This window comes from Lissotriton helveticus, chromosome 10 (genome assembly GCF_964261635.1).
Source record: "Lissotriton helveticus chromosome 10, aLisHel1.1, whole genome shotgun sequence".
Classification (NCBI taxonomy): Eukaryota; Metazoa; Chordata; class Amphibia; order Caudata; family Salamandridae; genus Lissotriton; species Lissotriton helveticus.
In genome coordinates this window covers 1,176,872,395-1,176,884,855 of record NC_136071.1, presented here as the reverse complement: position 1 = coordinate 1,176,884,855, position 12,461 = coordinate 1,176,872,395, and the positions used below count along the sequence as shown (strand labels likewise).

At 45.3% G+C, this 12,461-nt stretch overlaps 1 protein-coding gene across 5 annotated transcripts in view; it reads right to left on the bottom strand.

Annotated features, from left to right (window-relative positions):
* Positions 1 to 12,461, bottom strand: part of DAZL (deleted in azoospermia like) — a 794,400-nt gene that overhangs the window by 428,692 nt on the left and 353,247 nt on the right. For all 5 annotated transcript variants that reach the window (XM_078664021.1, XM_078664020.1, XM_078664023.1 and 2 more), the window contains exon 7: positions 3,532 to 3,612. In XM_078664021.1, the coding sequence (XP_078520147.1) occupies positions 3,532 to 3,612 (81 nt within the window). The remainder of the gene's footprint in view (positions 1 to 3,531; positions 3,613 to 12,461) is intronic.

Genomic DNA, 12,461 nt, shown 5'->3' with positions numbered 1-12,461 from the left:
GCTGGCACCGCCCCTGGCAGGAAACCCTTTGTCCTTATCTCCTGCTCTGGGAGGACTCCCAGCAGCAGGAGGGCAGACTTGTGTCTCGGTGGCAGCATCCATTTTGTGAATGCTAAGGCTCTGTCTGACTTTTAACCGGGTTATAGGTTACAGGCATGTCGTGTCCCTCTAGAAGGGTGGAATGCCAACCCCGTCGCCAGAATTGGCGAGGGGTTAGTATTCCAATTCGTATGACACCTTACTCGACATGTTTTGATAAAGCGATACCAGAGTTGGCACATAACCGCGAGGATTATAATGCACTTAAGAGTATATGGTATGCGATATCATGGAAACGGCTAAGGGATGGATCCCGAAAGCCGCAGACAGGCTCAGCTCGTGCCAGAGCACCCTCTCACACGATTCCAAGCACTCTGCCTTCAGGATTGTTAAGGCCTGCCATAGGAGTGACTGATAGGAGATCTGTGTGTCCATTTTAGGGTTAGATATAGGTATACTATATCTAAAGCAAAGGGTGAGTACACCACCTTGCCCCAGCTGTCGTGCAGCCAGTTGTGTCAGATTTGGATGGCCATCCAGGGGTGGCATAATACATGCTGCAGCCCCTGGTAGGCCCTGGGTACACCTAGGCCCTGGGTACCTAAGGTACACAGTACAGGGACTGATAAGGTGACTCAGTATCCAATTTAGATATGTACCTAAGGTACATGGAATCCATTTTACAGAGAGAGCAGTGGGCCTGAGGTCCTGAACAGCAGGGCCTCAGGTCAACTAAGTCAGAAAACCAGCAAAACACCAGGCAAAAAGTTGGGGGCAACCATAGTCAGGGGTCAACCTTCCTACACGTATCATTATCATGATCCTCATCCGGATCCTCCGCTGTTCCAGACGCAGTCTGGGGCACTGGCCGCTGTGGTTGAGGAGGAGTCTGCACTGGGTGTACCGGCGGGACACTTGAAGAGTGGTCCTTCACTGGTGTCGACGGAGTAGACCTCCTCGGCGCTGGTCGCTCGGCCTTGGACTTGTAGTCTTGCAACATCTTGTGCAGGTCATGCAGGAAGGACGTCGGTACTGAAACCATGCCTTGTGATTCACAGTCCATTAAGTGGTCTGTTTGTGGGTAGTCACCTCCACCTTGTTCATATGCCTCCTCTGAGTCCGTCTCTTGACTTTTAATGAGAAGCTGAGATGGGCTATTTGCATACTCAAAGCTATCCTGACCGTCTCCCTCAGAGTAGTCCTGGTCTAGCAACGTCGTTGGGGGTAATGAGGTCACCCTCCTTGGGGATGTCATTTCAGGCGTGATCCTTGTGAGAGATATTGTTACCCTTCTCTCTGCAGCCAGTATCGTTGGTTGGGCCGTCGACGCTGGTGAAATCCTCGTCGACGAGATAGGAATAGTAGATGTCGTCGTCGACGCCACCGACGACGAGCCCGCCGTCGATGTAGAAATTGTTGTCGTCGTCGAAGCACTCGTCGAAGACATGACCGTCGTCGACACCGTCGACGACGTCGTCGTCGGTACTGCCGTCGTCGACGACGATGGTTTCTTCGTCGACGATGTCTTCGCCGCCGTCGACGATGTCGTCGGCATACTTTCCGTCGACGCCGCCGTCGTCGAGGTCTTCTTAACCGACGACGAAGTCTTCGTCGTCGACGTTCCCGTCGACGGGACCAATTGGATCTTGGGCTTCATTTTCGTCGTCGACGGAGCCACCGTCGACGAAGTCTTCGTCGTAGAGGACTTGGAACTCCTCTCTGAAGAGTGTGTCTTCGTCGTAGAGGACTTGGAACTCCTCTCTGAAGAGTGTGAAGAGGGTCTCTTGAAGGCTGGGTCTGTCTTCTCACCCTTAGGAGGCGAAACCAGTTCTGCCTTGCCCACCCACTGCGGTGGGGGGAACCTCCTGAACCCCGGCCATCAGACTCCCTGGGGGTCTTCTTTGAAGCCTTAGAGGGGCGCCCAATAGAGGAAGATGGGGAACCTCTACCCCTTTTCACTGACCTTTTAGAGGAAGCACAAGACGCTGATTCTTCCTCATCACTGGAAACTCCATGTTTCCTTTCCTTCTGCCTCTGCAACCATGTAAGAAGCCTTCCAGCACGATCTCTCAAGGTCTTGGTGGAGAGAGGGCGACAAATCTTACAATCCTCTGCCCTGTGATCTGGATACAGGCAGTAGATGCAATCCTTGTGTTTGTCTTCCACAAACAGCCTTTTCTTCCCACAGGTGGAACAGGGCTTGAAAAGGGTTTTTTTCTTCTCAACCTCAGACATTTTGAAGAAGAAGAGTGTCCTGAAGAAAACTGAAGAAAATCCTGAAGAAATATCTGTAGAAATGTGTTTAAAAGAGTAGAAATAGAGCAGAGCTCAATGGAGACTCCCTAGCACAACGTGCGGTAGAAAATCTGAGGCTCTGAGGTTCCTTCAGGAAGGTTCTAAGGGTGAGGCTCTTCTGATTGGCTGACGTCTAGAGTTTGGTCTCTTTTACAAAAAGAGGCTGATATGTTACAAAAGGGAATGAGGCCTAGGCCTTTCCTTTTTTTTTTTGTACCTACTACTATGATATTTTTTATTACCGAGACTCCCAGTCCGACAACGGGGAATGATACAAAGCATGGGAATCTATGAAAGTTCCAATACTGGGGCAATTGTACTTTCCTGTAGAAAAAGTCCAAAATTCTTTATCCTTGATGAGAAAGCTGAGCAGAGCTCAGAGGAGACTCCCTAGCATAACTTGCAGTAGAAAATCTGAGCTTTTGAGCTTCCTGAAGGAGTGTCAGAGGGCGATTAGTGCCGATTGGGTGAGGCAAAAATACGGTCCTTTTCTTTATAAGGAGTAGGGTAAGTTATTAAACTAAGAGGCCTGGGCGTTCTTTAGTCTATACCGATTAGTGTATTATGACTATTTAATTCTACTACTACTACTATTTTATGTTATGTTATAGCTATTTCTGAAGCGTAGCAATTACCCGAGGGTGTCCCGGCGCTAACCACTATACTGTGAGAAAATAAGATAGGAGGCAACGTTAAAGAGTAAAAAAAGACAGGTTTTCAGTCGCTTCCGAAAAGTGAGGAGGTCAGGAGCCTTTCTCAGATATATGGGAAGCTCATTCCAGGCCTTTGCTGCGCACACCGTAAAGCTTCTACCACCCCAAGAAGATTTTTTGAAGGGTGGTACTATCGCCAACTTTGCTCCACAGGGGCGATGGGTTCTTATGGGTACGTACCACTGCATTTGCGGTTTCAGGTAGTCTGGGCCTATGCCATGTACTGCCTTATAGATGGTGCAGAGCGCTTTAAAGTGGACCCGTTTCCTAACCGGGTGCCCTTTAAAGCGCTCTGCACCGTCTACTATTTTAAGTACTGGGTACTGGAGAATGATTCAAGCATCTGAATTTATGAAAGTTCCAATACTGGAGTAAATGATACATATCCACAGCAAGCACTACATTATTGATACTACTGACACCATTTCCCCTCAGAAAAATACAGATGTTTGTTTACATGAAGCTTTAACAAATGGAACCATACCTGGTAATTATATGGTGGTTGTTGGTATCCTACTGGAATTTGTTGAATAATTACAGGTGGAGAACTCTGATATGGGTAAGCCTGAATTTAAAAAGAAAATGATTTTCAATTGTCATTTACGAAACACCAATGCACTCTTCATACATACATCCTCCAACTCTCCAGGCCTGCTCTTCAGTTTCACACTGTCTTTCATAACTAAATGACCAGCCAACTGATAATGCGGGGATAGAAGTGGCTTTTGGGGAAAAGAGAAGGCCTATATGGGATGACAAGATATGTGGCCTTTTACACAAATGTTGCTGAAAACCATTAACCTTTTGGTAACATACTTGGCAACGAGAATTCTTCATGGAAAAAACTGAACAACACTGCTACATTACAATGTAAAATATTAAGCAATAAACATCAAATCTTCCAAAACAGATTAGTCCGCCCCTTCCATGTTTTACATTGAACACATTTTATTTGGGGAAAATACTACTGCACATCATTTTAACCCTAATTCCTGGAGGTTCATTCCCCTTAACTCAAAAACTCAGAGTAACTGCTGGCATGCTCAGGAACGTGTAAGTGTTATGTATTTTGACCAATGGAAACACAAGCAATCATCTGTCTAAATTTATTGAAAGATGTTTAAAGTGTAGTTTGAATAAGCTTAATACGTGCACACATTTTATATTTTGCATCAGGTAAAAAAATATAGTTACCTTTTGAAAGACTATGTTACTCTTAGCCCATGATAGGCTTTTTCCATTATCAATGCTTACATTACAAGAAAATGCTTTCATACCGGTTTAAGTGGATAGCTTTGCATGCCACTAATGCATAAGCAGAAAAATTGTACACTGCATGCCACGAACCCTGGCCAGAAGCATCCCCGCTGCAGATAGGTCAATTTGAAAAAATTATTGTTTCTTTTTTGCTGATGAAAGAGGGGTCAGGAAGAGCGTGAATTACAGAGAAAATCTTTCCAATTAAGAGCCATAGAGTCAACATGAAGGCAACTTTATCTTAAGTTTGCATCCTGGCCCTTTTGCCACATCAACCTGTGGGTAGTTGCTGAAAGAACTAACTCCGCAGTACTGTGTTTTCTGAAACAAGCAAACATTAGGTTGTTGGAAGAAGATGTGAGTGGACCAAGCCTGGCAAGGCCAGGCCAAAGCCACCTTAATCACTCCATGTTCTGAGCTCTCTGCTGCAAAACCACCTAAACCAGAGGAATTAGATGAAGAGAAAATAAACATCCCTTTCCAGTCCCACTTCAGGTAGCAACTCTAAAAAACTTGGTTTGTACCATTCCCGAAAGAAACTGACCACATCTAGAATAAAAAAAAGGGTGTCCAATGCATCTAGTGGAGTTGACGATACGCCCAGAAGAACGGATGGCAGATTCCTTGAAGGGTGTCTGATGGTGGAAAATAGTCTGTCTACTCTGGCGTCTATGCCCAAAACACAGGGGACTAGGATTAGTAGGCACATATTTTTGTGCAGGCACATTAATGACTAGCGCCAAGAGGCAAAGATTGACAGTTCCCCATAGTGTGTTTCTAACCAATTCAGAGGAATTATGCTGAGTTCTCAGTAGGCTTCACTCATATATCCTGATGCTAATATGCCAATGGAGTTGGCGCAAACTCATGCAGAGCTTGCTCTGAAGTACACATATACAGGATGCCCATGGTCCAGGCCTCAAAAAAATCGTTAAAATGTTACTAGATCTGCAGGTCTAGTGACTTAAATAATCTACTTGATCTAATTATAATACTCATGACCCATAAACTGGTTTCAAATTATGTGATCCTGGACAATTATTTTAATTCACAGAGATGCCATTTTCTTCTTCATCACATATGAAAGCATCTTCAAATACAAAAGCTCAGCACATCTGCTGTACAGAAAACTCTTTTGTTTGATTTAATAAACTAAACATTAGCTCCATATAGAATACAAATCTAGCCACAGAGAATACACATGACCGCTGACTTGCCTCTTAGTTCATTAACTTAATTGTCATCAGAGTGGGGGGCAGGAATGTTTATCAAATCGTGTTTAAAAACTATCACTTTTAATAAATACATAACTGAAGCATAAAGTAGCAGCACACTGTCATTTGCAATCAGCAGATTTTGCACTGAAATGGACACAGAATTTGTCGCAGTCTTGAGATTTTAAAACTATATAGTGTATGTTTGGAAACAACGTTTCTGCAAATATTTTTATTTTGCACATCAAGTAGTGTGTTCTGATTTGTTTTTCTCCTATTTAAATCATTGTTTGCATCACACATCTGAAATTTAAAAAAAAAGTTATTTCATAATTTCAGATACATTTTGAAATACTTGCACTATTTATTTACAAGCTGTTTTAATGTATTGGAGAAAAAACTGCCATTTTACATCGTTTTGTTTCATAATTCTTGTCAGCTCACCTGATAAAAAGCATTAAGTGTAGTAAAAGAAACAAAAATGTAAAAAACATTTTCCAGGACTAGATGAGCAACAATTAGGGGAAAGAGAAACTAACATTTGGATCTCTGTCCTTGAGCCGTGGCAAATGTGTCAAGATAAAACCAAGATTTAAAGGCGTCTTAATTGGGCATTTACTTTCTGAATGAAGAGAAGGAAAATGCTACTCACCACTATGCATCTGTTCTTGGCATGTAGAGCTGCAGAGTTGTACACTTAGCATTAGATCGCCACCTGGTGTTGGTCTCGGATGATTGCATGTTGTTGTCGTCTTGAAAGAAGTCTTTGTAGTCACGAGCTAGGTGACTCCTCCCTTGGACGATAGTACGCATGGGCATCGGCTCCATCCTTAGATTATTTTTCGCCATGATGGAGTTAGTGGAAGTAAAGAAAAAAGATGTCCGATAAAACTGGAACAGATACAGGTCCCGGGGAGGCGGGAGGGCGTGTACAACTCTGCAGCTCTACATGCCAAGAACAGATGCATACTGGTAAGTATCATTTTCCGTTCGAGGCATATGAGCTGCAGATTGTACACTTAGCATCGATTGTGCAGCAGTGTCTCCCCTAGCGGTGGTCACCTGTATCTGTTGCAGTGGTTTGAAAGAGTTTTAAGGACAGCATGGCCTACCGCAGCTTGCTGCTTGGCTTGCACATCAACACAGTAGTGTTTAGTGAAGGTGTGTGTTGTAGACCATGTTGCTGCTTTGCATATGTCCTCTAGGGGGATGTTTCCTAAGAAAGCCATAGAGGCTCCTAGTTTGCATGTTGAGTGCGCTCTAGGAGGTACTGTTAATGCCCGTTTTGCTTTTTGATAGCATATTTGTATACATTTTACAATCCACCTTGCTATCCCACCTTTAGAGATGGGGTTGCCTTTATGAGGTGGCGAGAAAGACACAAACAGTTGTTTTTTTTCTAAAACACTTAGTCCTATCTGTATAGTAGAGAAGGGCTCTTTTAACATCTAATGTGTGTAGAGCCCTTTCTGCCACAGAGTCTGGGTTTTGAAAAAACACAGGTAACTCTACGGATTGGTTTAAATGAAAAGAAGTATTGACTTTTGGAAGGAATTTTGGATTAGTTCTTAAGACCACTTTGTTACGATGTAGTTGTAAAAATGGTTCTTGTATTGTAAATGCTTGTATTTCACTTACTCTTTTAAGAGAGGTAATGGCAATAAGGAAAGATGTTTTCCACGTTAAGGAATTGCAGTTCACATTTATGTAAAGGCTCAAAAGGCCGTCCCATGAGTCTTGTAAGAACAATGTTTAGGTTCCATACTGGAGAAGGTGGCAACCTGGGAGGGATAATTATTTTTAATTCTTCCATAAATGCTTTAATTGCAGGCACTCTGAAAAGGGACATATGTTGTCTATTTTGTAAATTTGCTGCAATTGCTGCAAGGTGCAGAAGTATGGATGAATATGCCAAATTACACCTTTGTAAATGTAAAAGGTAACAAATGATATTCTGGGTGGAAGCATCCAGGGGATCAATTTGGTTATTGTCGCAATAAATGGCAAATCTTTTTAATTTAGCAGCATAACAAGCTCTGGTAGTAGGTCGCCTGGCCTCTTTAATAATGTTCATACAGTCTGGTGGTAGGTTAAGATACCCAAACTCTAAGAACTCAGGAGCCAAATCGCCAAATTCAGGTGATTTGGGTCTGGATGTTGGATGTCTCTGCGTTAGCAGGGATGGAGTTAGTCGTAGCTTTTGGTGTGGGACTAGAGATAGTTCTAGCAGTGTGGTGAACCACGGTTGACGTGCCCATGTGGGAGCTACTAGGATTAGTTTGAGAGACTGTTGTCTGAGCTTGCGTACTACTAATTGCATCAGTGGTAGAGGCGGAAAAGCGTACGCTAATCTGCCTGACCAGTTCATCCATATCGCATTGCCCTTGGACAGCGGGTGTGGAAACCTGGCAGCGAAGGTTGGGCATTTTGCGTTTGTGTGTGGCGAACAGATCTATGTCTGAATGACCCCACTTGTGAAAGAATGGTTGAAGAACCTGCGGATGTAGTTCCCATTCGTGAATTTGTTGTGTCTGCCGACTCAACATATCTGCTATCTGATTGTGAACTCCTGCCAACAGATATATGTTTTGTGGAATGGGCCATTTCCAAATGTTCTGTGTGAGCTGGGACAGTTGTAGAGAGTGTGTCCCCGCCTGTTTTTGTATATAATACATGGCTGTCATGTTGTCCGTCCGGATCAAGACAGCTTTGTTCTGTACTAGTACTTGGAAAGTTTTGAGTGCTAAGAATATTGCTAGCAGCTCTAGATGGTTGATAAGGAACAATTTTTGTTGACTGTTCCATTGTCCTTGAGTTGTATGATGTAGGAGATGGGTGTAGGAGTGGGGTCTGCAATCCTACGGTCACCCCAGATTTTTGCTTTTTGCTTCACTGGTTTACGACTTTCCCTGGCTGTGGGCCTGCTAATCAGACCCACAGCCTAGCTGTTCCCTCTCTAAATTGACAACCATGTACCTTAGGTGCATTTACCAATTGGTACTGGGCCACCTTATCAGTCCCTGTACAGTATACCTTAGGTATCCAGGGCATAGGTGTACCCAGGGCCTACCAGGGGCTAAAGCATGTATTATGCCACCCCTTGCTGGCCATCTAAAATAGACAACTGGCTGCACGATAGCTGGGTCAAGGTGGTGTAATCACCCTTTGCTGTAGATATAGTATACCTATATCTAACCCTAAAATGGACACATATATTCCTATCGGTCACTCCTATGGCAGGCCTTATCAATTCTGAAGGCAGGGTGCTTGGAATTATGTGAGATGGTGCTCTGGCATGAGCTGAGCCCGTTTGCAGCTTGCGGAACCAAGTCCTAATAGCTGTTCCATGATAACGCTATACCATATACTCTTAAGTGCATTATAATCCTCGCGGTTGAATGCTAACTCTGGTATAACATTATCAAAACATGTCGAGTAAGGTGTCATACGAATTGGAATACTACCCCCACCCTTCTAGAGGGACACGACATGTATGTAACTGAGAACCCCGGTTAAAGTTAACTCGAGCCTTGGCATCACAAAATGGATGCTGCCACCACAGACACAAGTCTGACCTCCTGCTGCTGGGAGTCCTTCCAGCGAGGGAGGCTTGGACAAAGGGTTTCCTGCCTTCGGAGGTGCTAGAACCACCCCAGACAGGATTTTGTGTATTGGGTAGGACAGGCCTGAAAGGAATGGGACATGCCCGGGGCACACAAGGTGTCCTGTGCATACACCGGTTCAAACCAGTTGCTGGGGCATCCATGCCCCAGCTCTGGCGCGAAAACCGGACAAAGGAGAGGGGGTGTAGCCACCCCCCTTCCTGATCCCATCCAGGGGAGGGACCTAGTCAGTAGTGCAGCCCCCTTTAGGAGAATAAAGGTAGGAGCTGGTCCCATTCCAAATTAGATTATCCTGAACAATTCTACAAGAAGAAACTCTGGACTTCGACGTTCTGCTCCACAGAAGACTGAGGAATCTCCCTTGTGGGCAAGGAGTGTCCACCCTGCAACTGCAGGCACCATCAGCGTCCAGCGGCTTCACTTTGTCGTCTTCCCTCGAGGATTCAAACTTCAGGGCCCGACGAGACCCGGATTCCCAGACCTCTACGACCTCAACCTACATCTGCAGCACAGCTGAGATCCGTGGGTGCGACGAGACACGTGGGACCGTCCATCTTGAACCAACCTGCACTTCTCTTTCAGCACGACTCCCGAGGTAAACTCGACCAAGTGCTTTGGGGACTGAGAAGCCCCAGCCCCGAGCAGCTCCTGCACCGAAGACTCGCCCTCCAGCATCCACGAGATCTGCGTAGGGCCCTTCTGCTTGTTTGCTGCTTGACGCGTTGTATGGTCACTTGCCGGCTGGCTAGTGACCTCCTAGACGACGAACTTTGAAATCTTCACTGCTGGTCTGGTTGCTCCAGACTGGTCCTTGCTCCCTTCCAAAAGAGGAGCACCCCGGACCCTCCTGGTCCACTCCAGAAGCTGTTTCAACTCACCCCGTGGGTTGCCTTTGCCAAGGCCTGTTGACGCCGATTCCGGATCCAACACCGCCGACAGCAAGAGCCTGCGTGGGACAGCTTGTGCCTCCATCCTGGTCGTCGAAGACACCTCCTGGTCCACGTGGCTGCAGAGACAAGCGTCAACCCTTCACCTGATCGCGACGACGACATCTGGTTCCTTCCTGGTTCCACTCCAGTCACTGGCTAGTGACTTTGAACATTGTCCCCTCTGCTTTCAGGTCCTCTTCTTCACCGATCCACCCTTGGATCGCACCGGACATCTTCCTCCTGGTCGCCTGCAGCATCTTTTCTTTCAGGCTCCATAGACTTCAACGCGAGAACCCGACACACTTTGGCACCTATGCACCTGCAGCCCGTGGGTGAGGTAACGAGAGCATTTCGGTGCTCAAGGGTAGTTTAACTGTCCTAGTGTCCAGTTCCACAGTCGTTTTAGTCCTACCTAGTCAGGATTGTCCGTACTCCCCTTTTTCTCGAACTGTACTGTCCATAGACGTTGTTACGCATCTCGCGTGTGAGTTCACACTCTGCACACGCGTCCCGTGGGCCTCCTATTACTTACCTAAGGTGAAGATAGCGTAGTCCTAGCGAACCTCCAGCTTCTGGACAGCTCCATTCCTTCTATCGACTTTCACATGCCACTTACTTAGTATATGGTTTGTCGTGCCCCTAGGGCACCGTTGTAATTTCGTGCAACTTATCGTATTTTTCCTAAGAGATTGTCATGTGCTTAGCCCTCTGATCTCATAAAGAGTTCAGAGGTGTTTGTTATTAATAAATATATTGTTTATTTTCATAACAACCTGTGTGGTGTCCTTTTATCTGGTATTCAAGGGGTTATATTGTGGTAAAACAGCTGGCTTCACATGCCAAAAGAGTTTAGCCTAAGACTGCTTTGTCCATGCTACCATTAGGATAGCTGGTCTATAAGGGTGACTTACAACCAATCACCATAAGGGTTGTTTGGACTGATACAAGGTGATCACTAGAACTAGTGAGCATCATATATCAGGCCAACTTCTCACAATGGGCTCCCCATCCTGTGAGAGATGCATCTGCTGTGAGCACTATTTGTGGAACAGGTTCGAGGAACGGCTGCCCCTTTGTCAAGTTTTTGGTGTTCCACCACTGCAGAGAGCGATGTGTGCGGCTGTCTACCACTGAATAGAGTAGCAAGCTCATAACCACAAGAAGGGGGCGAACAGAGAAAATAATAACAGTTCTAACACACAGATCTCAGCTAGAATTAGCTAATAAATTTCTGAGAGATGCTTGTCTAACCTGTGCATTTGTCTGTGTGTCTGAGTCAAGACAATAATGGCGAGTAAAAGTATGGACTGAACGCCAAGTAGCTGCCTTACAGATTTCTGCCATAGAAACATTTCTAAGGAGAGCTGTGGTGGAAGCTTTCCCTCTTGTAGAATGTGCCTTTGGTCTTCCTGACAAAGACCTATTTGACAACTGATAAGCTAAAAGAATACAAGAAACAATCCACCTAGAAATGGACCTCAGACGCTGCAGAGCCTGTATTAATAGGACCATAGTAAAAGAACAAACGGTCTGACTGTCTCAAAGTGTTTGTTCTGTCCAAGTAAAACTTAAGGATCCTCTTCAGATCTAAAGAGTGAAGAGCCCTTTCAGCAGGACCGGTAGGATTTGGGAAAAAAGTAGGCAAGGTTATGGCCTGATTAATATGAAAATCTGACACTACCTTGGGCAGAAAAGCAGGATGCGTCCTGAGTACCACTCTATTAAAATGAAACACAGTAACGGTTCTTTTCAACACAGAGCCTGGATCGCGCTCACTCTACGAGCAGAAGTAATGGCTACCAGGAACGCTACCTTCCAAGTTAAGTGTTGCAAGGAAGCCTTATGTATAGGTTCAAAAGGAGCACTCATTAACTTAGTTAACACCACATTAAGCTCCCATGGTGGAGAAGGTGACCAAACTGGCGGATACACCTTTCTTAAACCTTCCAGAAAATCCTTCACTACAGGCATCCTAAAGAAGGAGGTCTGAGTAGGTGATTTTCTGTAGGCTGTGATTGCAGCAAGGTGGACTTTAATAGAATTACATTGAAGACCAGATCTCGCTAAATGTAAGAGATAAGGCAAAATCACCTGTTCCTGGCCATGGATAGGATCAAAACCATTACTCTCACACCATAGAAAAAATTGTTTCCATTTAAATCCATAGGATTTCCTTGTAGTAGGCCGCTTCGCCTCCTTAAGGATGTGCATACAGTCAGGATTCAACTGCAAGTGTCCATACTGGATGACTTCAGGAGCCATGCTGCCAGGCGTAGGGAGGACAGATTGGGGTGGAACACTCTCCCCTTCTGCTTGGACAGAAGATCCGGGCGACACGGCAATCTCCTGTGTGGCACTTCCGACAATTGAAGGAGATCTGGAAACCACCAT